This window comes from Triturus cristatus, chromosome 1_2, assembly GCF_964204655.1.
Source record: "Triturus cristatus chromosome 1_2, aTriCri1.1, whole genome shotgun sequence".
NCBI lineage: Eukaryota > Metazoa > Chordata > Amphibia > Caudata > Salamandridae > Triturus > Triturus cristatus.
The window spans coordinates 403,374,956-403,402,651 of record NC_140580.1 but is presented as its reverse complement, the minus strand read 5'-3'; the positions used below and the strand labels follow the sequence as shown (position 1 = coordinate 403,402,651).

At 44.7% G+C, this 27,696-nt stretch overlaps 1 protein-coding gene across 2 annotated transcripts in view; it reads right to left on the bottom strand.

The window, feature by feature from the left end:
• The window catches only part of FAS (Fas cell surface death receptor), a 223,176-nt gene that overhangs the window by 114,977 nt on the left and 80,503 nt on the right, over positions 1-27,696 (bottom strand). For both annotated transcript variants that reach the window (XM_085605713.1, XM_085605721.1), the window contains exon 5: positions 17,741-17,799. In XM_085605713.1, coding sequence (XP_085461839.1) covers positions 17,741-17,799 — 59 coding nt within the window. The remainder of the gene's footprint in view (positions 1-17,740; positions 17,800-27,696) is intronic.

Here is a 27,696-nt window from a genome sequence, read left to right as displayed (position 1 = left end):
GGCCATTCCCACCAATAAGGTGGACTAAACTGCAGTGGAAACTATTTTTCAGAAGTAGCAATCTTTATGGTGGCAAACTAAGAAATTCTGGGACAGGGTTATGTTCACTTCCCACAGAAAGTGGTCATTTAGGGGGCAAAGTAACCCAAAGGGTCAGTAGTCCATTGGCTACTACCCTACTCTTCACTAATGTCCCTGACTTGAGTATTTAGGGGAGCCCCTGGCACCAGAGAAATAGATCCTGACGACCTGAATAAAGAAGATGAGTGAGAGGAGTCGCACAGCAAGAACAGAAACCCCAGCAACTCACTTGGCGCCAACCCTGCAGGCCTGCCTGCTGACTTCACCTATTGCATCAAAAGTTGAATTATCCTGCAGCTGCTGAGTCCCCCAAGTCCGGGAAACCTGCCTGCCTTCACCCAGGAACCAAGACCTCCTGAGGGTCAGTAAAACTGTCCCCTGCATCCGGCAGACAGCAAAAGAAGGACCAAGTGGACTCTGGTCCTGACAAAATCAGACGTCGCCAAGCATCACTGTACTCAAGCCCCCCAGCCCGTGCCAAAGTGGGCCAATGGTGTCAGCGTGGTCCCCAAGTCCTCAAGGTGCCAAGTCCACTGTGGTGTGACTCCTCGTGAACTCCCCGACGTCGCCTGCAGCCTCTGTTAGCAGGCCCCATCAACCACTGGTGTTGCCGGACGGAGACACCCAATACCCTAAAGACCGTCTGCACCCAGATGCTCTGCCTTGAGAAAAGGACCAAAGGTGCCCCCACGTCCCTCAACATCACAAGAACCAAAGCCACTCATTGGTTTCACCAGACTGGTCCCCCAGTCTAAACCTGCAGCCTCTTTTTACTGCGACCATTTTCCATTGAATATTATTGTGCACCTAATGCTGTTTGGCACCTCCGCACCCGGCTGCCCTAATGCCACTGGCGCTGTACTGCTGGTGCTGCCTTGGACTTTGCCCACCTCTCACCTTAACTCCTGGAGAAGGATCCTTTAAGTCATTGTCAAGAACCGATAAACTAGCCACATATGATTTTCCTCCCATAGGTTAACATTGCAGAACTCAGAAATTGCACCGCGTCGACTTTTTGAACTGAAAAATATTCCTATTTAGAAACGTACTCACCAGGAAGATTTGCTTCTGATGTCTAAACATATATAAACATACTTGCTATTTTTAAAATTGGTGTGGACGTCCTTCTTGATTTGTGTGTCTCATATATTGAGCCTTGTGTGTATTTACAGATGTCTTGCACTCCTCTGTGTTAAGCCTAAGGCTGCTCGACCACACTACACCCTAATAGAGCACCCTGGGATTGCCATAGCAAGCCCCCGGTCCACTCTTGAGGGAACCCCTGATCTCTTTACATGATGCATCTCATTTTGATATTGCATGTAAAGAGCCAGCTTCCTACAGCTGGCCTCCAAGAAGCGCCATCTTGCAGCAGCGAAAGATAAACATGACCAACTTACCAGATCACCAGACCGAGTCCAAGAACTATGGGTTCTTAACAAGAAACTGTGAGCTTACAAGACAGGAGGAAGAGGGACAACGTAAAGATTTATGGGATTTCCAAAAATGCGGCGAGCTCATATATCATGGCTTCTAAGGGAATCTTTCTTCCTATTCTATTGGCCAAAGCCCTCTTACCTCCTTTGGAACTTCAAAGAGGCTATAGGGTGTGAGCCAGAAACGTCTCACAATCAAGCATGCAAGAGCCAATCTGGCCTGCCTTCTTGGGCACCATCAGGCAATAGCATAGTATATAGGTTAACAAAGAAAAGAACACATATTTTGTCTATGAGAAGCACAATGTTTTCATTTTGGCAGATTTTTCCCCAAGACACATTCAAAAAAGAAATCCTGATCATTCGTCCTGAAATGTACTATTGTGATATTTAATATGATCTTAACCTGCTACAAAGTGAATCTCAGTGAACGGTAGAATCAAGGAATTCTGTGAGCCTTAAGATCTAGAGGATATCCAGAGCACCTGTGAGAGGGCCACCTTGGTAAACCTCGATCTGCGGCAATAGGGGAGCTGAAGCAGAGGATTTGGTGCTGAAAATGGATCTGTAGGAATCAGTTTGAAGATATTTTCAGTCAATGAGTACCACTCTGACAAAGATAAGTCTAGGTCCACCAGATAAACCTTTAAAATACCTCTAGCCATGTTTAGAAGGTCGCTGGTCTGACATGAAATGAGGGTATAAAAATGATTATTGTGACTGAGTGATGCTTTCTGAAATCGTCCTGTATGACAGTAGCATCTTGATGTTCCATTCACTGTGAGGTAGAATCCTACTTTTCAATGAAACCTGAAACTGACACTCCTCTGAGTGAGATAATGGCATGTTGTCCCCAGAAATGTGGAAGACCTATAGGTGGGAATGATTACTGTGTTTCTCAACGTTACCCATTTCCTGTCTTCGCTAAGCATTCTATGTAAACGCATCACTTGGTTGCTTGCATACAATGATCAGGTTTCTGCTTATTTAGGCCTCAACAGTAAGATACAGCTTTGATCACATGGCACATTGATCAAGGCGCCCAAATATGGGCATACCTTTAGCCACTAGGGGTGTTACATCAAACACACAAACGGTGATGGGAGGAATGATTACAAATTTTCTAACTACTGGCAATCATTCGGAGGTGAATTCCAATCCATGAATTGTTCGCACACTGTGCCAGACAAGACAGAAGACTGCCTTATTCAAATCAGTACTTATCCTGCTCCTAGTGGGAACAGTCTATTTGAAACTGCCTGGCGGAGCCCCTCAAGAAAGGATTACAAGCAATGTAGATCGGTTTTGTCCTATTTGGGCCTCGTCAGTGAGGTACAGCTTGGATCCTTAGCCACAGTGAGCAAATAATCGATGTCTGGGAGTACGAAAGGATCACTTTTACCGTTCGGGTCTACTTCACAAAGGTACTTACACTTTGGTGTAAGTCTACCATTTTTTACAATTCACAAAGCAATTTTACGAGTAGTATCTATACAACAGCCTATCTTCTTACGTGCGGAGTCTCTGCCACGAGTGCGGAGACTCCACACTTGTAAAGATACTACTTGTAAAAATCCCTTTGCGAATTGCAAAAAATCATAACCTTGCACCAAATTGCAAGCTTTCCTTTGGGAATCAGGCTCTTAAAGACTAAGCTTCAATTATAAAATTAGCATGGGGACTCTCTGAAACCCACATGACTTGAGCTCGAACTGTTAGATTAACAAGCTCATATCAGCAACAATGGAATAAGATATGTGACCTTCACCCCTACACCTACCAGCTGTACTTTCCCCTATCAATGTCCACCTCACGAGGGCTGGCACTGTATAGTCAATAGTCAATGAGCCTGAAACACTGGACTCTGAATCACCCAGCAGCACAAACCTTAACATAACTATTTTAAAGTCTCTACTTCTATCTCCCGGTCACTACCTCCCTTGTTTATCTCCTCTCCTCTCCAAATCTGTTGGATGTACCCATATAATCTAGATGACTATAGGTTTTGAGGAATGGTATTTCGAAGATTATTGCTGACATTACAACATCAGGTTTATACAGTTGCATGAATGTGTTTGGTCCTGGAATACTTCTTTCACACTTCAAAACACCCTTCACTTTTGATAGGAGCCGATATGATTCAAACCCTTCTTTCCTAACACCTGGAGCACTGTAATGTTTTTAGTGTAATGTCAAAAAAGTGTACGTTGTGTAGGATTTCACTGCTTTATCTTAGGAAAGTTCTAATAAAGAAATACGATACAACATTAGAAAAGTGTCAGAAGATGAAATTTGCATTTTAAATGGATAATTTGAAAGGCAGATCAAAATATTGCATAATAATTACTTATGACACAGACCTGTATTTTCGTTACATCTGTAGAAAAGCCTATGTGCACCCACGATTTTACTCTTTGAATGAAAAAAAACGGTAAATCTAGTACAGCCAACATAACAGCAAAGATAAAACAAATAAAGGCACAGTGGCGATAAGTGAACCACACTGTTTTTGTGAACAGAAGGCATCCAAAACAAGCACTTCCAAACAAAAAAGCCATAAAGTAGCAATTTAAATAACTTGTGTCTGCAAAGTAAGTATGTAAAAAAGTGCTCACTAGCTGTAACCTAACAACAAAACCTTCTGGGGAAACAAATAAGACAATGTACCCATCCACGAAATGCCATGACTTTGATGGACAGCCAGTCTAAGCAATGAAGCAATGGAAACGATGTAAAACACATGAAAGCCAGTGGCTTAAGGAGGGATTCTAATACCTCCCTGAAATTGCCACTGCATATTTTTTATGAACTGCCAGCAGGAAGTCTTCCCCACAGCTAAAACTGCTTGTATTCACACCTACAAACATCATACCTGCAAACTGAAACTGTGACACACGATCTCATAGTCTCCCAGTGAGGAGCCGATAACACACTGTGACAGGAAACAAGCTGAAAACCACTGTAAATAGTGTTTTTCAAGGCTTTGAACTGCCGACGTCCATTAAGGGGTGTGAAAAAACACAAGGACATCGGCACCAACCTCAGCAAGCTTTTTGGGGGGGAGGAGGGGGCTTGGTGTGGGGTGGTGTTCAAAAGTGCCTCTTAGGTACTTGTTGGCACGAGGCCTCGCCCCTTCAAGGCCTGGCCCCCTTCTCACACTGTAAGACTTTTGTTCACATTGGCAGGTATGAAACATTGCTTCTTAACCCCTTGGTCTAGCTAGAGACAGCTTCCTGCCTACCAGAGTTCATCTCATAACAATACACAGAAAGTGGTTTTGTGTCAGCCCTACTCTGCCATTGGAGTGTTGAGAAATTACACAGGCATTTTGGAGGGAGGGCTGGACATAAGCATTTGCAATGCAATAGGTCTCACATTTATGGGAGTTTGAGCTATTGGCATAGTAAATTCAATATTTATTGTAACACCACTGCTGTGCATGTCATCTCTGCAAATCTGGTCCCTTATTATTGTTCATTATCGTTTATTTATAATTTTCATTTTTAATTGTTATACTGCAATTGTTGTCTTTAATTATGAAAATCGCAATAAAGACTTGAAATTGACAATGCCTTTTATTTATGTTTTGCCTTTTAAAACATAAATAAAAGGCTTGTTTTTAACCCCTTCAGTGCCCATGACGAGCTGGACTCGTCATGGGCCGCGGTGGCGCTGTGCCCATGACGAGTCCAGCTCGTCATAGACCCCGCCCGCTAATGCAACGGCCGGCACAGGGCGGGGAAAGGGGCGGGCACTGAAAGGGTTAAAAGCGCCCCATACTGCACTTTCACTTTAGTGGCGGCTACACCCTTCTTTAGTATAGGCAATATGCCGTGGTTCAACGAGGAGCTCTCTCCCGTACGGCCGAAGATACCACAGCAGTGACTTGGTTGAGAATATTGATATTATGGATTAAATGCCGGAATATAAGTGTGGTGCAAATTTATTGGTCATACCAATATTGGAAACTAATGCTAACCATGAATTATTAGCCCTGAGGAAGTTAGCGGGATACTGTCCACACGACGAAACACGTGTTGGCTACAATCTTTGTTCAGATTTACTGTGACAACATTGACCTGGAATTCTAACACTGGAATAAAGCAAATAAGTTACTACAACTACTTACTTTTGAATTGGACATTTGCTCAGGATAAAATCTTGTTTGTACTATTATTTGCCTGGTTGCCATCACCTATTTATCCTTGGAGAAATTCTGAAATTTTGAGCATATTACTTTGTATCGACTTAGTGCAAAATTCGCCCTACCACCTTTTATTTGGTTGCAATAAACCTAGTGATCCACAAAAGAAATATTCTGTGAAACCCAATTTCCACACACCATCGCTCGTGAGCTACGTAGTTTAATGAGTAAAACTGTATGTATGAGCAAATTGCGTTGCCATTTCAATGTAAAACGTGTTTACTATAAACGACAGCGTACCACCACATCACTGTTTCGTAATATTTCCCTGCCTATGAGCTCCCAAATGGACCACCAACTACTACTCACACCCTTACCTCTCTCCTGCTGAATACATTTGCTATACTTTTCTTTGAATGAGGCTTGTATTTTTTAGTCTCCATGACTTCTGGGGTGTAAAGTTAATTGCTCTCAATCACTCTGGCACAAGCAAGCCAATACCTTCACCAGAGCATGTTAAACATGCATGCCCCGCTGCCGTAGACAAGAAGCTGAATTAGCAACAGCCAGTTCAACGAGGAAGGAAGCGAACCCCTTCTGCTGCAGCTGGCATGAAGGACAAGCACGGTTCCTTTGGTTATCTTCATGCCGTGTTTCCTGGCGTAGCCTATACAGAAGAGTTCAGGTCACAGCTAGGCTAGAGTATAGATGGTTTGGGCCTCTATCTGAACCAACCAGTACCCTGCCCCAGCCAGCCCTGGACCATGCTCATCCAGAGAAGAAGTCTCTCAGGAGAGGGCTGCGCTTACAAGTGATCAAAGCTTCCCGACACCCTCTCGTAACCCCTTCCCAAAGAGCAGGCGATGGCATTAGAAATCACCATTTTAATTGTGCAAAACGCCTTCACCCACGATGCATTTGTTACGTTTTGGGGGGGGGGGGGGGGGGGGGGTAGCTATAGTCGCATATACCTTAGAGTTGTGATTTATGCATAAACCTTACCAGTTGGCACAGAAGTTGTTAAAAACAGCCAAGTTATTAATTTAACCCAGTGGTGAAAAGTTATCATGGAGACGAACGTTTGAATATGTGGTTTATGACTGATAAGTTTTGCAGGTCAAGTGTTTTATGAATTAGTGCTGGACAAGAATTAACTGCTGCTGCTCTTGTCGGAATGGAAATGGATAAACAGAGCTGAAAATTGGAACAAGCATTTAAAGTACAATCCCGGCACCCGTGCTTCAGCTGTAAACATCTTAAGCTAAAGCTCGGGTGCCCTTATTTGCTTCAAAAGTAAGAAAATAGAAAAACTCATTTTTTCTACTTCTTTACTTTTGAAGCAATTGTGGCACCACGCTTTACCTTAAGAGGTTTACAGCCAAAGCATGAGGGTTGCGATTGTACCAAAGTAAATAAAGAGAAAAAAATGGCAGCCTCACGTCTTTTTTTCTTCTCTTTTTTTACTTTGATTACAATTGCTGCATTCGTGATTTAACTGTAAATATCTTAAGCTGAAGCACAGTTCCACGATTGGTTCAAAAGTAAAGAAATTTAAAACATTTTTTTTTCTATTTATTAATTTCTGAATGTAAGAAAAGCACATTGTGCCTACAGCAAGAGAATCTCAAAGAAAAAAGTGCTTACAAACTTAAGAAGACGTACTGTGTAACAACTGAAGTAAAGGGGCCAGTCGCCATGGGAGGTTACAGATGGAGATGAGGCGGTACTAAGGAGGAACGAGCAAGCCTATTTACAAGTCAGAAGCCAGCATTTACGAAGGGCAATGACACAAGCCAATGACAAATATGGGTGGGAAGTGGGCTGGGATTCTATTCCACACTCCACTACAACAAGTCTCGCAGAGCAGCGCATGCACGCTGACTCTAGGCTCGACCTAAAAAAACAGTGGATGTCCATGTAAAAAGAAAAAAGAAGTGTATTTCAGGTATGCAGCTAAAGAGCTCTTCCAATTGGGCATCTCAGGGGAGTATGACTCATATATGAGATCTATTCGGCTCTGAAGACAGGGAGAGCAGACTGTGGAAGGCTTTCAGGGTAAAGTTATGACAACCTATCTCTCTCCATCTTCCTCTCTCTCGCTCTCTGGCAGAACAGGCATGTGCAGGGGCAGTGAATCTTTCAGCACCGACAGCCTGTGCCTTATGAGCAGTGATGTTTGTGTATGGCTCAGTCAACAACAGTGCGTAGCTAGAGGTGAACTTCAAGACTGTGTTCCAGTGGCTGCAGTGCAGGCTCCTGGCACTGCAGTCACTGGAGGACCCGCCACCCGCATTATAAATGGAGTTCAAGGTTGAAATGTGAAAATGTCCCCGATGATCAGCAGCAAGCCTGAGCAAGCCACACTCCTCCCGCCCGAGTCTGAGGGCACAGATAGTGTAATGCCCTCCTCAATGGACCTGTACACAAACTGGGGCTTGCCGCTAAGCATCCTGCAGCACTGGCTGCCTTATGGTATTTGAAAAAGTACAACATTCGGCTGCTTTGTGTTGCAGTGGTAGTGGTGTGGTACCTGCACTATTGCCATTATGTTGATATGGAGGGCTTGGCAGAGCAATGCAATAAAAAGTAAAGAAAATGCTCTTATTGACCCTGCCTGGGCCAAGCCCGAGCTACGGCAGGTTCACTATAGAACACAGATTAGTTGCCTTCTCCTATACTGTATGCCGCTGCTTGGATAACTGTTTGTCTTAATTCACAGCCAGATGATTCCTTTTTCACCCAGGCTTCTCTGACCGGGCCCGTATTTTGTCACTGCCCTCAAAATTTGAGAGTGGTGTTGTTGAGCAGGTGGTTGCTTAGATGGAGGAGATAAAGCCCCAACGCCATGTTTCTGTAAGTGCACTGGTGCACAGGAATCCACTTCTGTGCACAGTGAGGGATAGTGCCGCTGAGTGCTTCCTTTAGCTCGCCTCTCTATCCAGGTTCTTGTCACCTCACTCCCCATCACAGGCCCGCCAATTTGACGTCAGCTCCCCAGCCGTAGGCGCCATCACTTTCCTGCATCAGTGCACCATTTCTATTATCCTTGACATTTCTGTACTCCTCTCCGCTTGCTTCTTTTGGTCTATTTTCGCTACCTATTTTTTTTTACTTTTCTCCAGTGGCTAGATTTTCTCCTTTCTTTAGCCTCTTTCCCAAATGTGTTTGTACTTTCTTATGTCACCTTCCCCTCGCATATCCTTCCTCTTATATGGATATCACTCGGGTTTAGTGAATTTGCCGTTTTCTGCTTGAACAGTTCACGAGCTGTTGCTACATACATGGTTAGTCCTGAAGCAGCATAATAGTGAATGGCTTCACATCGGCACACAAAAGTACGTTTTTTTCAATAAAATAAACTACTTTCCATGCTAAACATACTGGCAAGATTTGCTTAATGAGCTTCACAATCAGAATGAGTTCAGAGTCTTAACAGAATTATATTAAAACATTTTCACTTCACATTATTCCCTATGGTAGACTGCTCTCCGAATTTGGGCTGCAAGATGGCTACTAAGTAGTGGAAAGGGGTTAAGTCTGTTCATTGATAAAACGCATGGCGCAGATTAAAAGACAAGCATTGAAAATGCAATAGTCTCGCCTTTGATTAAGTTAAAGCCATTTACTTTGCTAATGGTATTGTAATGGCAGCAACTTCTTACTTTCTAGCCCGGCACTGGGGCCACAAGTTGGAGTCCGTAACAGCGTAGCACAGTGGATGATTGGCGGTTTCACACCAGACTCTGTATAGCAATTAATACAGTCTCACAGATATCATCACAAGACAAGAGCAGTGGTTAAATGTGATGTGCCTGGCCATGTATAAAAGGATTCAGCTATACCAAGACATTACCTCAGACTTATTTCCCACAGCCTACAACTCTTTGGAGAAACTGCAGAAAGCCAAGACGGGTGCATATGGCCACACGAGTACTGTAACATATGTAAACAGGTATTGGAATATACATTTATATGTGTCGTCCATAAACATGTTGTCACATTACAATCTATTCTGGTTTGGTACTTAGCATCAGGGGTTTACTTCAATCCATCCCCCTAACTGTAAAAAAAAATATTCTGGAAAAGGTGAAAGTCCAGTTGTCCATCACAATACAAATCTGGTACATCTACTACCAGTAAAAAGTCAGACTCGAAAAATACAACCCGTCACCGCTGGTTATCAAAGAAGAGAAACAGCCACTTACAGACTGGCTCAACGCAGATATATTACAGCTTATGACAGCCACAGACCATCCTCAGCAATACTGGGGAAATTAAAATTTGCGTGAAAAGCACGGTCTCACTCTGTCCAAATCTAATGGAAACTTGCTGTCGATAAATGCTCATAAAGCAATCTCCCTTACCAATCAACAACAATGTAGAGCGCATGTTCAAACCCAGAGATCAACGTTGAAAGCACAACGTGTAATGAATGCCACGATAACAGTGCCTCACCCTGTGGTTAATAAACAGTGAAAGCTTTAGTTAATCCCTGAGGCTGACAGTTCTAAAGAGTAAATACTCTCAAAAACGCAAACAAAACATTTTAAGTAAAAGCTAAAATTCCCGGGAGCAGCAGTCTGCCTGTTGCACAGTGTGCTCTGAGGCAATAGTACCTTGCTTCTGTGGCACACAAGCACACTTGCGACTTTCACCATACACTACACCAAGACCATGCTGCCGTCACAGTGAAAGTGGAAAAGGATTGTTGTTTTTCCTTTGACAAATAATACACTGACAGATGTTACAGGGTCCACAGAGTTACTCTCGGTAGTTCTATGTAATGTGTCCTCATTTTCTCATTGTCCGGAGGCGGGCGCCGCTCTCGCATCAGCTGGCAGAATATTAGTGCCGGTGACGTAACTGAGAGGGGCGTGCATCACCGAGCGGACTGAGCCTGCACCCCCCCTGAAAGTGGGAGCAGCGAAGTAAGCATAGAAACTACGTGGTGAGAAGCCTCCTCTGATAAAGTCTCCATATATAAGGACCAGCCGGAAATCCGTTTCGCCACCCAACTGTGTTGCTGGGCTACTATAAACAAGCATTTGCAATGCAATAGGTCTCGCAGTTACACGAGTTTAAAGCTATTGGCATTGTAAATGACAATGCCTTTTATTTATGTTTTTAAAATGAAACCAATATAAAAGGCATTGTTATTTGCAATGTCAATAGCTCAAACTCGTGTAAATGCGAGACCTATTGCATTGCAAATGCTTGGTTAAGTTGTGTCCCTTAATTTGAATGTAAGGCTTGCAAATTAAAAACCTAGATAAGGACGAAAAGACACGCCCCTTTCACGTGCCCCTAGTTGTAAAAGGAAGTGACACGTAGGTTGAAAGCCCACAGCATGTGTTGTGAACATGAAAGTGACAATCCGGAAACAAAGCAGGCTGGCCGGCTCTGTGGTCTGCAGAGATCTTATCGGCGCTATAACGTCTCCACCATCAATGGGCCCTAAACACCGTTGATCGCCCAAAGTGGCCATATGTTAAAGTGATGCTTCACCTTAATGGGTATTTTCCACTTTGAATTCTCCCAGCTCTGCCCACAAGAGAAATTTCAAACTGCTGTGCCCAGGGCTGTTCTATTCACTTTATTTCTGAATGTGAAATCGTGCTTGCATTCAATTTGTGCACACAAACGAACTGGATGTGTTCCTAAAAGTAGAAAATAAATGGAATAAATGCAACTTTGAGTCTTTCATTAAGGATGAAAGCTTGTAAGAGCGCCTGTGTCAACCAGGGAGGCCTTGAGGACACACAGCTGTGCTTTCAGAAACGTGGTCCGAAACACGACTTGCTAATGATATGAATGTATTATTTTTTATGAGTGACTAAGTTTATATTTTGTGACTTGGAGATAGCGCACACACACACATCTAGTCAGGCGCAAAGGCAGCTTCCAAGAGTTAGCACATGAAAGTCCGATGGTTTGCCCTCAGCAATGCACGTTATGAGAGTCACTGGCCTCGGGACAGTTTGTGGTTCATGAATGCAGCAAACAGCTGTGGTAAGAGATATAGTATTTGCATTAAGAGATATATATTATGTGCAACAACTGATTACAGAATATGGGCCCTCCATATGTGCGGTCTGTGCGGAGACACAAATGTATAGCATATCTAGCTTTAAAAGCCACCTTTTTTTTCGTATTTTACAGTGGCAGTGAGCTGCACTTTAAGCAGGACTTTGCGTGCCACTGACACGGCCCCAGCCCTTCCAGTGTATCCAACGTGGTAACATGGATTTTTTTACTTTAACTAACAGGCGCCATAGTTTTCACCTTTTACAGTGGCAGTGAGTTGCACGTCAAAGCAGAGTTTGCTATTTCACTAATACTGCCCCAACCCTTCCAGTCTTTCCAATGCACAATCCCACTACAAATAATTCCAGTACACTCAAAACCACATAATTACTATCCACATAATTCCACTGCACACAATGGCACATAATTCCAGTACACACATCTGAGCTACACCACATATTTTTTGCGTCACACAATTCCACAATTAGCAATTTCAATCTAACGCACATAATTCCACTCCACATTCATGCACTCCGCTCCATAACACATGGGTAAATCACATTGTCATTTACAGCGCCAATAGCTCTAACTCTCGCAAAAGTGAGACCTATGGCCATTGCACACAATAAATTCAACTTTGTAGCATGCCACATCATTCCAGACAATATAATGCTACTCCACACCATGCCACATAATCCCACACAACACCACACTATTTAATGCCGCACAATTCTACATCACACAACATAATTACACTCCACACAATGCCACTCAGCGCTGCATAATTACACTCCACATAATAACACTCTACTCAATACAACATGAATACACCCCACATAAATGTACTGTATCCCACATACCAGCAATCCACATAAATGCTCTCCACACCATGACACATAATTCCAATAAGCATAATTTCACTCAACGCCACACAGTTCCAAGCCACACAATTCAACTCCACGCATTTCCAATACATACCGCACAATTCCACACCAAACAACTTATTTCGAATACACAACACAATTCCACAACACACTACATATCCCCAATCCACACCACATATTTCCACATCGTGCCACAAAATTTAACAGCTCACCACATAATTCAACTCCACAACATGCCACTCCAAAACACACAATGTCATTTTACACAATAAACTCCATAACACACTATCTCACTCAACATAATTCCAGTACACCTAAAACCATTTAATTACTATCCACATAATTCCACAGCACACCATGCCACATATTTCCACTACTCAACTCCCCACCACACCACACTATTCCTTGCCACACTATTCCACAACAAATAATTTCAATACAACAAATCTCTACCTCCCACTTCCACCAACACTGTTATCTCCCTCACACACAACCACTGCCCCTCCCATCTCCTCCTCATGCTGCCACTACCCCCTCTTACCTTGCAATCCCACTGCCCCCTCTCATGCCTCCCTCACATTCTCTCTATACTGCCTCCTCACACATGGTGCCTTCCAGTACCTCCTCGTGCAGTGCACTGGTCCACCTTTCAACTCCCCCCACCTCTTGGTGCCTCTCCCTCTCAGCCTCTCTCTCACCCCTCTCTCCCCCCCTCTCGCTCTCTCATGCACTCCTCCTGCCTCTGTCATGTGGTTGACTTCAGGTCTTTGAGCACGATATCTTCCGGTGCCTTTTTTCAAGGTTTCCGTCCCTCAAACCCACGCTCTACTACTCTTCTTGGGGTGTGTGTTCTGCGCACTCAGGTGCTCCCTCTTTATGCGTCTGTGGCCTGCTCTCCACTTATTTCTCTTTCTCAAACCCTCTTTCTGCACCACTTCATGCACAAACTACCTATCCCTCCCTCTCGCTTCCTTTCTATCTATTCTGTGCAGCTCTCACCACATCTATTCACCATGCCACATAATTCCACTACACAAATACACTACACACCACTCAATTCTACCCACTCAATTCCAATCCAACCCACATACACCCACTCCACTCCAAACCAAAACACAGAGGTAAAAGACATTGCCATTCACATCGCCAATAGCTGGAACTCTCCCAAAAGCGAGACCTATTGCATTGTAAATGCTTGTTGTAAATATCGTGGCCAGAATTGTAAATATCGCAGCCATCGTGCTAGTCAGCTGACTTCGTGATTTTTTTGTGAATAGCGAAATCGCGAAATGCTGGAGGGTCTGATAAGACACCTTAAAGGCATGCCTGGGTTCAGAGTCGAATTGTCCTCTAGGGCAATCAGGCAGTGCCAGACAGGATGATCTGATAGATCAGTGTGTGGTTCTGTTTTTAGTAGTGGGCCGATTTGATGACCAAGTGGGCTCAGTTTTCACTGTTGATTTCTCTGATGTTACCACTTTTTCAGCTATCTGCTTCGCTAACGGGGGCCACTTTCATTTTTGTGTCCGGTCCTACTTACTGCCCCAGTTCGACCCTGCCTGGATGATGGTTTAAATTGTCTCCTGTGCCCAAATCTGTAATAGCCCAGGATTCTGAGAGAAGGGGCGATGCTTCTTAATGTGAAATATTTCTTGGATAAGTTGCCATTATTGCCCATGTTGTGGGCTGTATCACATCTTGAGTTGGGGATAGGAAGTCATTAATACCCTTTTCAGAGATATTCCTTGGATGATGGCGTGAGAAATCTCCCTTACAACAACCTGCATTAATATATCAGCTTTGCAATATTGAGTTGTATGACTAGGAGTCTATGAGAAGGAGCTGCTTTAACTTGTGTGGGCAGTATTCGTGCTTTTTAAGACACCAAATGAAAGTTTTCTGATGTGTAATGCTTGTGGCATTGTTCAGACTGTAGTACACTCTGTTGTAATAGCCATGGAAGTCTGGGACAGGTGATACTGAAGGTAACTCGAATATCGTAAGCCATGATACATCAGTGGAGACGAAGAACTGCACTCCCTTATGCATATGCACATCTGTATTGTCCCTGGAAGTCTTGGAGAAGTGCTTGAACTGACTACTGTGCCCTTATCTGAAATATCCAGGAACGTGCAAGACGTAGAATATTTCTGGACCGTGATCCGTAGGTGGAAGGGGGAAAAGAATACTTCTGTACTATCATGAGGCAAAGCGAGCTTGGGCAGACACGTGACTCCCGAATGATGATCTGTGACATAGAGAGTAGATAGGAAATTAAAATGTACTACAGTGTGCAGCGTGTCATGATACACAAACGGACCTCTGAATGTCAGTTGGAGCCTGTAGGAGGGAGGGACTCGTGTCCTGCACACAGTGTCTTTGTAGCAGCAGATGGCCTATCCATGGCAGGAGGAGCACGATTTAAGGGGTGGGGTGGAGGGAGGATGGGCAGTCTGGCAAACGGGCTGAAACTAATGACGATGGAAATACGCTGAATAAATGCAAGTAGAGGAGTGAAAGGGGGTCTACAAAAGGGAAAGGGGATGGGTGGGGGGGAGGGCAGTGCGGACTTGGGCATAGTACCTGGTGTAAAGAGAACAAGATTTATGAGCCCATGTGCCGGGATCTGACTGGGGCTGTTAAGCCCTGGAGAAAAACAAGCCCGGCGGAGCGTGGCGCGCGCGCGCTTGGGGGCGGGGGAGCAGACCCTTTGAAGTGCTCCCAAAAGGCGGATTGCATGGCGGCACGATGCACGTGATTGGGCGCGTGCTAGCAATGCAATCCGCTTTTTGGGAGCACTTTTCAAACCCGCTTTCTATAGTCTCGCTTTGCGATCGCTTACGCGATAGCAAGGTCGAGACCTAAAAAACATAAGTCACAGTTAACATGCCTAATGTAAATTAAAGAACCGCGTCCCACAAGTGGTGTGCGATTGTGCGCGTGCTGAAAGGGTGGGAAAAAAAACAGCGATCTTGGAGGGCTGGTGGTGGTGGGCAAACAAGGCACAGGAAACACGCCTAACTTAAATTAAAGAACAGCGTCCCATTGCTACCAGATGCATGTCCTTGTATGGGAAGGGGAAAACAAACCCCACAAAGTAAAGATACAAGAGAACAAGCAGCTGTGTCTCTGAGAGAGACAGAGGGAAGGGTCTGCTCGGGGAAAACAAACCCCACAAAGTAAAGATACGAGAGAACAAGCAGCTGTGTCTCTGAGAGAGACAGAGGGAAGGGTCTGCTTGGGGAGAGAGACAGAGGGAAGGGGAAACAAATAGTGCCTACCCAGTAATTAAAGGCTATAGTCTAACGCCGCCAGTGAATGATCCAGTCAGGGTGGGCGGGGCCAAAAGTGGATAGGGCAGCAACAAGGAGGGACTAAAAAGCCTCCTTAACAATAGAATGCCAGCTTTTAGCCTAAGCTATGACGCGAGCCAATGGGAAGAGGGGGTGGGGCTTTAAGTCCCCTTCCTCAACTGTATTGATTTCAAGAAGCTCTCGAATGCCGAGAGCAGCGCATGCACGCTGCTATCGCCAGCCGAGACCTAAAAAAAAAATAAGATACTGTTGTTTAAAAATAGAGCTCTGTGAATGTCAGGAAAGCCACCTTTTTCACTGATAAACCTGCACCCCCTCACTCAATAAGAAACTTGAGAAAGAGCGGTAATCCTGTTATGATGCAAAGGCACAACACTGACAACGATTACCTTGTAGAAGAACTTTAATGAGGCAGAGATGAAATCCCACACCAGCTTCGCCAGACACAGCTGGACATCAACTGACAAACCGTCACCCCAAGAACCATGACATCATGGTGGAACCCACATACATCATAAAGAAGAGCATCCCAGCCTAGCTGGAGCGGCCTAAGTACAACACAACAAATTCTTGCTCCAGCAGTGCTAAAGGAGCTGTACAGCAAATGATGTCACACCTCAAAATTCCCCCATACGTCATCAAAGAAATGACATTCTATGATGCCTATTGTTGGTAATTGTTAGAAATGGAGGACTGGGTAAAAAGACTGTTTTTTCCTCTTCCCTGGAACGCGAGTTTTTGATCATTGGGAGTTTGTCAACTAAAGGCCATCAAACTACTTGGTCTGGTCTGGTCTGCTCTGTCTCCCTCTTGTTACCCAAGAAGCCGCAGGATTATGTGTACCTGAATATAGTAACAGATGGGGACAAGCAAGACAGGGAATTGCAACCCTGTCCAAAGGACATGCAGCAGAGATGCCCATTGCATGCTATTAACATTAAGAAGTGGCAAACAGACCTGGGTGACAAGCGGACTGTTGGGATATGGATAGATTCCTGAACATTAACTATGCAAAGTTCTATAAATGCCCATTTTGAATTTGTCTGTTTTAGGCATTCATACAGGATAGACTGCACCATAAAACGTCTGAAAATGGATCCAATAAAATCACTGGGTGCCTACGCTGCCACTCCTACATGGGTCACAGGGCACCTGCAATTGCTTTGTTCAAGTGGGGCTGACCTACAAGTGCCCCACTTAATGCAAAACTCCAACTGCAAGACAATGTGGAGTTATGGATGTTGGACATGATCGCAAAAAATAAGTAAAGGAAGCAGGTGAAGAAATTTGTTTACATAACTTTCTAGTTGAGCAAGACGCAACTGGCAAAGGTGTATATGATGAAGGACATGCCAAACCTTCTACATTAGCTAAGTGAATCGTTGGGAAAATGTGGTAATTGGAAATGTGATGTTTGAGTCTTAGCAGTGCACAGGATCAGAATAGAATAATATGTGACCTTATCAATTTGGATATAGAGAGAGAGAAAGAAAGGGAGGCAGATGTTTGACCCGCTAAGTGATTTTATTATGAGAAATTTGAACATGGAATTGCGAAACACAATGTGGCCTAATCTGCACACTCTACTGAAGACATTGGAGAATATATTTTTTGGGGTATATTTCAGGATTTATCACTGAGTTTTGCATTTCATTCATAAAATATAAATGTAGGCTCAATAATGAATTACAATTGCCCTTTGAAACATTTGTCCAAAGGGATTTATTTTTTTTAAAAATGGCTATTTAACACTTAAGTGTGTTTGGTTATCTGCTTTACCAATAATCAAATACTGTATTGAATTCAGTTACAAACATATTTTTAGAGATTTCTAAAATATAAGGAACATGTGATTACCTTCACATAAAGTATTTTTCTGCCTTGTACATTGTTCCAAGATTTTCCCATTTTCACACCTTGAAAAAAAGTTAGAAATCAATACACTGGAAACTGCAAACAAAATTGAATTAAAGGGGTAATATTAAGAATTTTAAAATGTGAAAATAACTCTCACCAAAACATCAGTATTAGGGTACTAAAGAACTGTTTTCACTGCCTACTCTCATCGCCTGGACAATAAGTGATCTTCGAGTTACATTTGTAATGTTCAATAGGGCATAAAATTCATCTCGGCGCTTCTTACTCCTTCTCTAGGATAACACTCCACCTCCTATTTTACTGTCAATGACATTCATTACAATTAGCGTCTTAATTCAGACTTGAGTTTGGTAAAGGCAATTACCGGCTCAAAACAGTAATCAGCGTCACAGGAACACCACAGACCTGTTTACTTACACCTGGAAATTTCAACTGCCAAAAGCAGCCAAATTCACTGAGTGAAAGTATGGGCAACAAGCACTGGCAAAGTCGACAGGTCTCGCCTATGCGAGAGCTACTGGCTTAGCCAATGTTTTACAGCCATGTTGAACAGCAGCGTGGCTGTGCAACATCGCTAAAGATTAAGTTACGAAAAAAGTGCACAACCACGCTGCTGTACAACAACATTTTGACACAGCCAGCAGCTCTCGTATAGGCAAGACTCATTGGCTTTGATGATTCTTTTCGACTGTGTGTTTTTAACCATACTATTCGTTTGTATAGCTAATTCCCTCGAAATGACTATGCGACCACTGCGACAAGTGCTTCACAATGCGTTTTTGAATCACAAAGCACTTTAATTAAAATTGCAGATATGTCCAGTGAGGAGGTTAGAGGTTTTAATTTTAGTTATTATTTTTCAAAACAGCGCTCATCAACAGTACTACTGCTGTGTAAAAATTAATCCATGTGCTATCAAAACTAATCATAACCCATAAGCCTTGAGCAGGTGGGGTCCCTTACACCACAAAATTACAATCACTCCTCATTTTGCCATGTCAAAAAAGAATGAATACTAAAGTATGTATGTCCCCACCACCTTTCCATTAGTGGCACAATGATTATAAAATTCTGCAAAGTTATGAAAGAAACATTATCTGAAAATGCAGCACAACAGTAACCATGTCTCTTGTTTCGTAGTTGTGTTTTCATTTTGCGGCTCAAAACTGCATGAGGTTGTTAAGACGTCCACACAGACTGGCTAATGAAGGGGCCATGTGAAAAACGTACAATCATAACAATAACATATTGCATATGGCATTGCATAACCCCCTTGTGAAACACCAAAGAAAACAAGTGACAGTGGACATCGAAAAGTGCAAAAAGGCAAAAACAAATACAAGCAAGGGAGCGGGGAAGCAAGGCGCGGGAGGCAGCATTAACACAACTGTGACATTAAGAGGTGGGAGGGAGGAATGCTATATTTACATGTAAGCAGCTATGGCGCCGAAGCTGAACACAGGCAAACCGTAACAGAGCAGGAAACCAAGAAAAAAAGAATCCCACAAAGAGCAGATAAAGAACCCTAGCGGAATGAGACAGTACTTAGTCCCTGCTCTCGTGGGAGGAACGGAAGAGAAAAGGAGGGACAAAGAGGCAGGACTGACCACTAGGAAGCAAGGATTTTTAAAGGACACTGAAACAAACAAATCAAAAGCAGGGGGATGGCTTTAATCCCACAAGAGAAATATACTAAAGTATACAAGAGGTCCTACGCTTCCGCTTGACCTAAAAAAGCAAGCTGTCCTCTCCTGCTACCACACTAACAGTTGTAACATGTTAGATACCAATTTGATGTAAGACTGAAAGTGAAACCTTTCTTTCGTGGAGTCAATGGCCTTGTGATGATACAGCGGGAAACATAACAAGTAGAAAAAAAGCAAAACAAATGCCATTCTTTTCAGCAACAGATCCCCGCGTACTGTTATAGACGTACAAGCTGAACACAAACAAGGGCAGTTGAGGGTAGGGGGGAGAAATAACGGATGGGGCAGGGAGGCAGGAAGAGAAAGAAGCATCATGGGGGATAGTTAGGGAGGGGAGGGAAAAGGAGCATCATGGACGGGGATATGGGGGACGTCCTAAAACACAAGCACTCATAGGTGTCCTTGTGTAAAGTACACCTGATGCTTATGGAAAGGTCTCCAATACCTTCAGGCTGAGTTTGCGATATATAAAACTGAAAACAAAATGCCTAGTGATGTGACACTACTCAGTGTGGTCTTCCATCTAAAGTTGTCCATTTTCCAACATCCCCTTTTCTACCAAACAGACTATCTTATAGCAGACAAATACGAGAATATGACACAACCCCCATGAACACGCTAGCGCAATTGTGCCTTCTCATGCGCATGAAGAGATCTTGCCTTCTAATATTAAAGATCACATTTTAACAGAAAACAATGATTTCCACTTCGAGATTACCTTGGATTCTCAGGAGTAAGCGATCTCTGATGCTGTACAGAAGTGAGAAATTCCTCAAAATTTTGATAGTCAAAATGAATTTAACATTTATAGAAGCAGTGAAACCATATAGCAGTATCTGCTTCTCCCCTGATTCCATGTTCTACCTTTCTAATCATAATCTCACCCTGTTTGTCTCCATGTCTTGGTGAACACAGGCCCCAGATGGCAGCACCAAAGGAGCAGTGAGGAAAGTGGCTGTTCGTAAGCAGTTTACTGCACACTTGTTTCTTCCCCCTCTGAACGTGTCCTCATGCCCTGGAGGCGGGGGAGGGTCCTCAATACAGGAGAAAGAACACATTTGCCTATGGATGCAGATTAACAGAACTGTATAGGATCTTGTCAGTATAACTAAAATAATCCAGGGAAAACATAGCAAGTAGAGAGAAAAAAAGCAAATATAAAGCCATTCTTTTCAGCAGCAGATACCCTTGTCCCTTAACTGAAGCACAACCCAAACACGAACAAAGATAAAACAGGGATGGGGACGGGTGGTGGTATAAAAGAAACCGATGAGATCAGGCGGTGGGAGGAAAAAGAAGCAACATGCACGGGGGTTTGTTGAAGGGAAAAAAAGCTACAGGGATATGGAAAACGGCCGGAAACACAAGCACTCATATGAAGTGCTTGAACACACAAAAAAAATAGCTGTCAAAACAGGAGCACTGGAAGGATACAAGTAGTTGGTCCTTGCTCCTGGGGAGGGTCAAACACAAGAAGAAGACATAACGCCCACATGATGTGACAAAAGAGAACAAAGAAAATGAGAGCGGTGCAAGAGCTAACCAATGGTAAAATATGGGCACTGAATGTTAAGAAAACTCTCGGAGAGACAGCACTTGCGCTGTCTAGCCAACACCTAAAATGAGGAATTACACCATTAACTGGAGCCGGACTTGAAGATTATGCCAGCAATTCCTATTTTTTCAGTGGATGCACAAGGTAAAATTTACAATGGGACTGATTTTTCCTGAATCTGGAGTTACCAGTGCCCCTGGTGTTAGTAACTCCTGGGGCGGGGGGAAATACTGGCCCTTTCACGGTGCCACTCTGTATATAATGACATGGGCAATTTATAGATGGTACCTGAAGAAGTTGAAAATGTGCACATGCAGTAATAAAGGTATTAATAAATGTACATTGCTACATGAGCAACGTTTCTGAAAAAGTGCATTGCACGGGCATTACCCCTGACAAATGCATAAATGTACAGCTGCCATGGTAATATTTTCAAAACTTCAACCACAATATCTTTAAACATATCATTTGGGAAAAAAAGGTTAAATAAAAAAAAGATTTAATAAGTCTAATAAACTTGAAGGCATTCACACATGACCATACACTATGGTGAGAGTTGGAGAATGAAATGATTTCTAAACAAGCAGGAGTTATGGGTGCTCCAGTGCGCTGAGATGCAAAGTTTATGATCGTACAGTTTCCATCAGTCACAACTTAAGAGAGTAATGGAGAACTAGGCGTATGTAAAGGTACTTGTGGTAAGAGCAAGAAGTGAGTTTTTTGAATGGCATGTAAGCCTTTTGACAAATGTCATAAAATTGTTAGCATTGCCACGAAGTGGGAGTATTATGAAAGCATCTGTGTTTGATGTGTGTGAGTATGCCAGTGAGAAATGCTTGGAAGGACTTTCTAAAGCACTTTTCGGCACTCAGCATGCCATACTAGCTGTGAGCCACTAGATCCATCAAGCCATTAGGGGAATAGAAGTTAATGCATGCACATGTTCACACGCAGCTTGCTCTATATGTCTGATCTAGCATAGGCTCCAGGTTGGTATTCAATGATATATTACCAGCTTTCTTACCCCATGTGTTGCATTCCTCTTCAAGAGGAGTGTAACCCTTTAGCTATGCATCCTCACACTTGTCGTTCTCCTCCTCTGCCTACTGAGGCCTATGCTGTTTAGTTAATTGCTGCCTTGGTTGTTACTCCAATGACAGGGCTGGGTCTGTGAGAATTTGAGTGCCTTGTGGAAGCTGCACCTTCATAGCAGCAGGTGTTACGGGTGCTAGCTTACCCAGTTTGGCTACAACTTAGTGACAAATTCAAAAACTGAGAGTGTTTTGAACATAAGGAATGCACATTGCGATTTTCAATTTGTGGCTTTCAACGGCACTAGATAAGTCTTTATATTTTAGGGTTGACGTGAAATGGCACTTGCCTCATTCATGGTGAACATATTGTATCCTATTCATATTCTAGAGGTTGTTTAAGGAAGCTACTTTCATCATTGGCCTCTGTGGCTCCAGCATCTTGAGCAACTAGATTGAGACATCATCAACCACAGCTTGGATGAGCCCACATGAGTATTTTATCCTCACCCTCTTTCTATTTACCGTTTCAGTGTATTTTTTTAAATGTTATTAAGAGTGTTTTATAAAGCGCGAACATGGCCCATGTGTATTAGAGCGCTGTACATAAGATTGAGTGAAAAAAAATAAACATAGACAAGTGTATCAAAAGTAAAAGACACAATGGGCTGTTGAAACAGATATCAGAATGAATGTCCGTCATTACATTATTAGGCACTGATCTAGATTCTTCACAGTGGATATTCTGCTGCTGCTTTGAAAAGTTTCAGTTCTAGGTACCTAGGAGAACAATGTTTGAGTGGGGTTTTCCTGTGAAGGAAGTGTTTCTGACCACTCTAGATATTGCTGACATTGTGACGTATGCTGCACCCAGGGGAGAGGCTTCCCAAAAGTCTATGAAAGAAATCTATTCATTAGGATCTTTTTCATCTCTTTTTGAAAAAGTAGGTTGATGGCTTTGAACGCACCTAGGGTGGTGAGGAGTTCCAGATCCTTGGTGCTGAACCGGAAAAAGGAGTGTGTGTAGGTTTTTTGTTTTCTGAATCTAGGAGGTTCAAGCTTGGGAGAGTCTGCACTTCTGAGGTAGCTAGCAGCTGCCACCTGAGGTTCGAATCTTTTCTACCAGTTGCCATGGTTTATTAAAATGAAATGCTTTGTGTGTGAGGCAAGCAATTTTCAGTTGAGTTCTGGTATCCTTGCACCTTCAAAGAAGAGCAGGAAAGACAATTTACCTTCGAAATATATAAGTATATATGTATACAACATAAACGCAAAGCTATCTTTTTGTAATTGTAGTGCACTGAAGCAGACATTTCTTATAGTTTTTGACAGTGCGCAAGTGTCATACCTACTGGCTTTACTAAAGATACAATAGATCTGCAACTCTCGCATGAAAACAAGTTCGCAGACTATTCCTACATATACGCATTGACAATCTCTCTTCTGATCATTTTCTAGTCTGTTATGAAGGAGGGGATAAAAACATTGTTAGAAATGGGATCTCTGGTTGGCTAAGGCTTACCAACCTTTTCCCACCTTTTTCTTCCTTTTGTTTGGTTATTTCACACCAACGGGTGGGATATACCTTGGGAGAGAGAACTTACAGATGCAACCGATTTTAATAACTTTCTGGTGATCCTGGATCCCTTTGATCAGACAGTATAAGGATAACCGCTGGTTTGTCACATAAAGTTGGGTGACTATATATGTTCGGATGGGGTCACTGAGTAGTGTGTTCACCCTTTTTTTTTTAACAGGTCCATTGTTGTTTATGAATGAGTGGGGGGCGACCTGTTCTTTACCCCCTTTAGCTCCTTGTTGTATATGGCTAAGGCTTGCGCCAAAGCCAGGCAGAGACCAACACTCTAGTCACAGCAAGAGAGTTACACGCCAAAGATAACCCCTGCTCACCCCCTTGGTAGCTTGGCACGAGCAGTCAGGCTTATCCCGGAGGCAATGTGTAAAGCGTTTGCGCAACACACACATGCAGCAGCAACACACTAGGCACACCACAAAAGGAACTACACACAAGGTTATATAAAAAATAGCCTTTGTATTATCATAAACACATTAGAAGCATAATCACACATTTACACTGTGCCAACTGGCACGGGCAATATTCACAGGGGATTATATACAGGACCAGGCCAATCGGGCCACGGTCAGAACCATCAGAATGCAAATATAAAACACAACCAGTAACTACTGGTAAAATTAGGAACTTAGCATTAGATCCTGCAACGTAAAACAGAGGATGCATAAATCACCTTGCGCATGAATCACATTAGGCATCAAACTACATTATGCGCCAACCTCATAAACATAAATCACTTGAGGTAATAAGCATCACTGGTATAAACACATTGGGCCTCACATTAGGGCCTTGCGCCCTACCAGTACTCAACTGACCCCCTGGCCAACTGGCCTTCCTATGGGGCTCAAATGCCCTTTTGTCCAGAAATGTCAGGGCCTAATCAGAGGACCTCTCGCGGGCCCTCGGGCTGCCTCAGCTGTGAAAGCAATGGGCACAAAGCACTGTGAACATTGGAGTCCCGCTCTGAGACTCTGAAAATAAACTATGCCCCAAACGTTGCGGCCGCTTGCGTTCTCGCAGGGCAACGGGGAATTAGGCAACACAAACTCGGGCACTACCGTGCCTCTTCACATAAATTGCCCCTTCGGTGCAGCTGCCCATAACTGCGGTGCAGCTGGAAACTGACTAGGCCACCACTGTGCCTCAGGGAACAATAATCACTGCGCAATGGAGGGGGGGTGGGGCAAGCACCGAAAATGTGCCTTGGACCACCTTCCAACAACAGGTCTACAGCCCCACTCAGCTGGGATCTGCAGGACTCCTCCGGGCTTCACCGATGATGCGCAGGACTCTGTCTCCTTGGACTTCTCGGGGCCCCTACTGATACCGCTTCTGGGCCCCGGAAAGCTTTGTGGAGCTCGTGAGGCTCTGGACTCTGCAGACACACGCGGGGCTCTCACCGGCATGGGAGCCCCGCCTCCAGACAGGCTGCTTCCTCCTGGGATGTTTGGCAACTTCCTGTCTCCGGCTGCGCAGCAATTGGCAGCCTCTTGCCAGCCGGCCGGTCACTTCCACTTCCTATCACCGCCCAAGGTCAGGCAAGCCGCCTGTCTTCTTGCTCGGGCTGCGGCGGTGATTTCTTTTCTCCTCACAAGTGCGGCAATGCGGGGTAGGCTCCCGCTAAAGGGGATGAACAGGCAGGGTGGGCACCCGCAAATTAAATACCAATGTGGGGTGGGCACCCGCCAGAGAGGCACAAATGCAGGGTGGGCTCCCGTATGATCTCAGCAATGCAGGGGAATCCATACGTCAGGATTCCCTCAAAATCGATAGCAGCTCAGTGCTGCAGGCCCAAAAACGGAAGCGCTCCTCAGGATAAAAATCAAGCACTAGAGTCCAAAGATCAGGGATGAAGGGGGCAAAACTGGGCTCAGGCCTCCTGTGGCCCAGCAGCTGCAGGCCCCCCCAAGTCAGGAACAGCACAAGCACCACCTCATGGGGTCACAGCCCCAGTATTTATACATAGAATCTCTGTCTGCGCCGGCACAGGGCTTTGGGGCAACCAGATGCAACTGGTTCAGGGGAGATTTGGAGCACTCTGTTGACAGGGCTCCTCTTCCCCATTGTTAGGTGGGGGCTCGTCATTAGACACACCACAGGGGGGCGGAGCCAGAATTCACTAGTGCAGGCACCATCCTATTCAGGGACCAGGGACTTCTCCTCCCACCTGCTCCAAATGTAGATGTCTAATTCAGCCTAGCACTGACTCACCCTGCCCCTACTGGAGCGACACACACCTCACCAGCCCGTCACTCAAAAGCCAGACATGCAATTCACATCAGGCAGGCAGACACATAGCACACAGAAATGTCAACTTCTAAAATCTGCGCATACCATTGTGTAGCATTTATTATTACTATTCCAACCATACTAAACTTGACCACACTGCACCTCTCATATCAGGAATTACCACTGAAACACTTATCAGGGAATCCCCATGCATTCCTATGGGAAGGCAGCCCCACAGTAGTGAGAAACCAAAATGGCTATTTGTCACTACCAGGACATGTCACTCACTTAGGGTGCATGTCCTATCTTTTACCTACAATGCACCCTGCCCATAGGGCTAGCTAGGACCTACCTTAGGGGTGACTGACATGTAGTAAAAGGGGGGTCACGGACATGGCACACGCTTTAGGTGCCACGTCACAGTGGCAGTAACACTGCGCGCACAGGCCCTGCAATGGCAGAGGCCTGCAATAGGTTTAAAAGGCTACTTCGGTGGGTGGCGCAATCAGCGCTGCAAGCCCCCCAGTAGCATTTACTTTACCAGCCCTGGGTATCTGGGATACCACTTTACAAGGGACTGACATGTAAATGAAATAGGCCAAACAGGTGGGGGCGTGGTTTGGACGCCGAGAGAGATGGCGGCTCGGTGATTCTCTCTGCCCGTGCGTGAAACGAATGAGGGCAGAGGAACGGGTCTCACCGCTCCTATCCAGCATCGGATGGCGGAAACAGTGATCGGAAGGTGAGGGGGCCTGAGAGGCGAAGTTTGGAGACTTTTTGCTGCTGGGAAGCGGCTCGGCCGCAGCCTGAAGCGATCCGCCCGATGCCCGTGAGGACTTCGGCAGACTACGGGACCGCGTGACTGGAGGTGTGTCGGCGGCCGGGTGGTTGCCGGAGTGGATCGAGGCCAAGTGCGACGGTTATCGGAACTCAGCCGGTATATGCGCAGGAGCGCATCTGTGGTGAGGCAGAGGAGCGGCGCAGCGCGATGGGCAGACGTTGATGCATGTCGCATAGACAAAATGGCGGTTACCGCGACATAGAAGGAGAGCCCTGACGCTTCTGCTGCAGTATCTGTGGGGTGCTTGGAGCATATTGAGCTATCTGCATTCCGCGAGGGATGTGTGTCTACTGGATTGTACCTTGATGCTGTGAAATTGGTGAGATGTGAGGCCGGTTCTACCCCCTTCAGTGATGCCCGTGTAATGATGGTGGTGTTTATGTCATCGTGGCAGAGCGCATGGAATGGACGGCTCCCTCCAGGGTGGAACTCAGCCTACAGAGTTGAATCTGATGCTCCACCGGCGGCGCGCTCTGCTTTATTTATCTGGAGTTCGAGGAGCCTTACATGGGGATGTGGAGCTGTAACTGTCTCAGGCGCTGTCTTGTGGGGGGTGATCCTTCTTGACTGCGATCGTGTGGCTCTGAGCCTGCCTGGCTTCCCTGCTACCGTGTGATCTCGCCTGTAATCTTGTGCCTTGCACCATGGTCCCGGTGAGTGGAGGCGCGACCATTCCCTGTTCGTATTCACTGGTCTCCATGATGTGATCACGCACCTCTGTGCTTGGTGGGTAACACGAGCGCCATGTTCTGAGATCCTCCAATCACAGAGCTAGCGGACGGGAAGGCGCCAGGGGATGAAGCCTTAGTTGCACGCGTGGTGATGTTTTAAGTCAAGTAGATTTACCTGGCTGCTACCAGTCGGCAGAGGGAACGGCGATCAAGAGGTACTCCATAGGAGTAGGCTGAAGCACTTTGGGACATTTCTGTCTGGCAAAGGTATCTACACGACGGACTACCATGGCTGATAGTAAAGAATC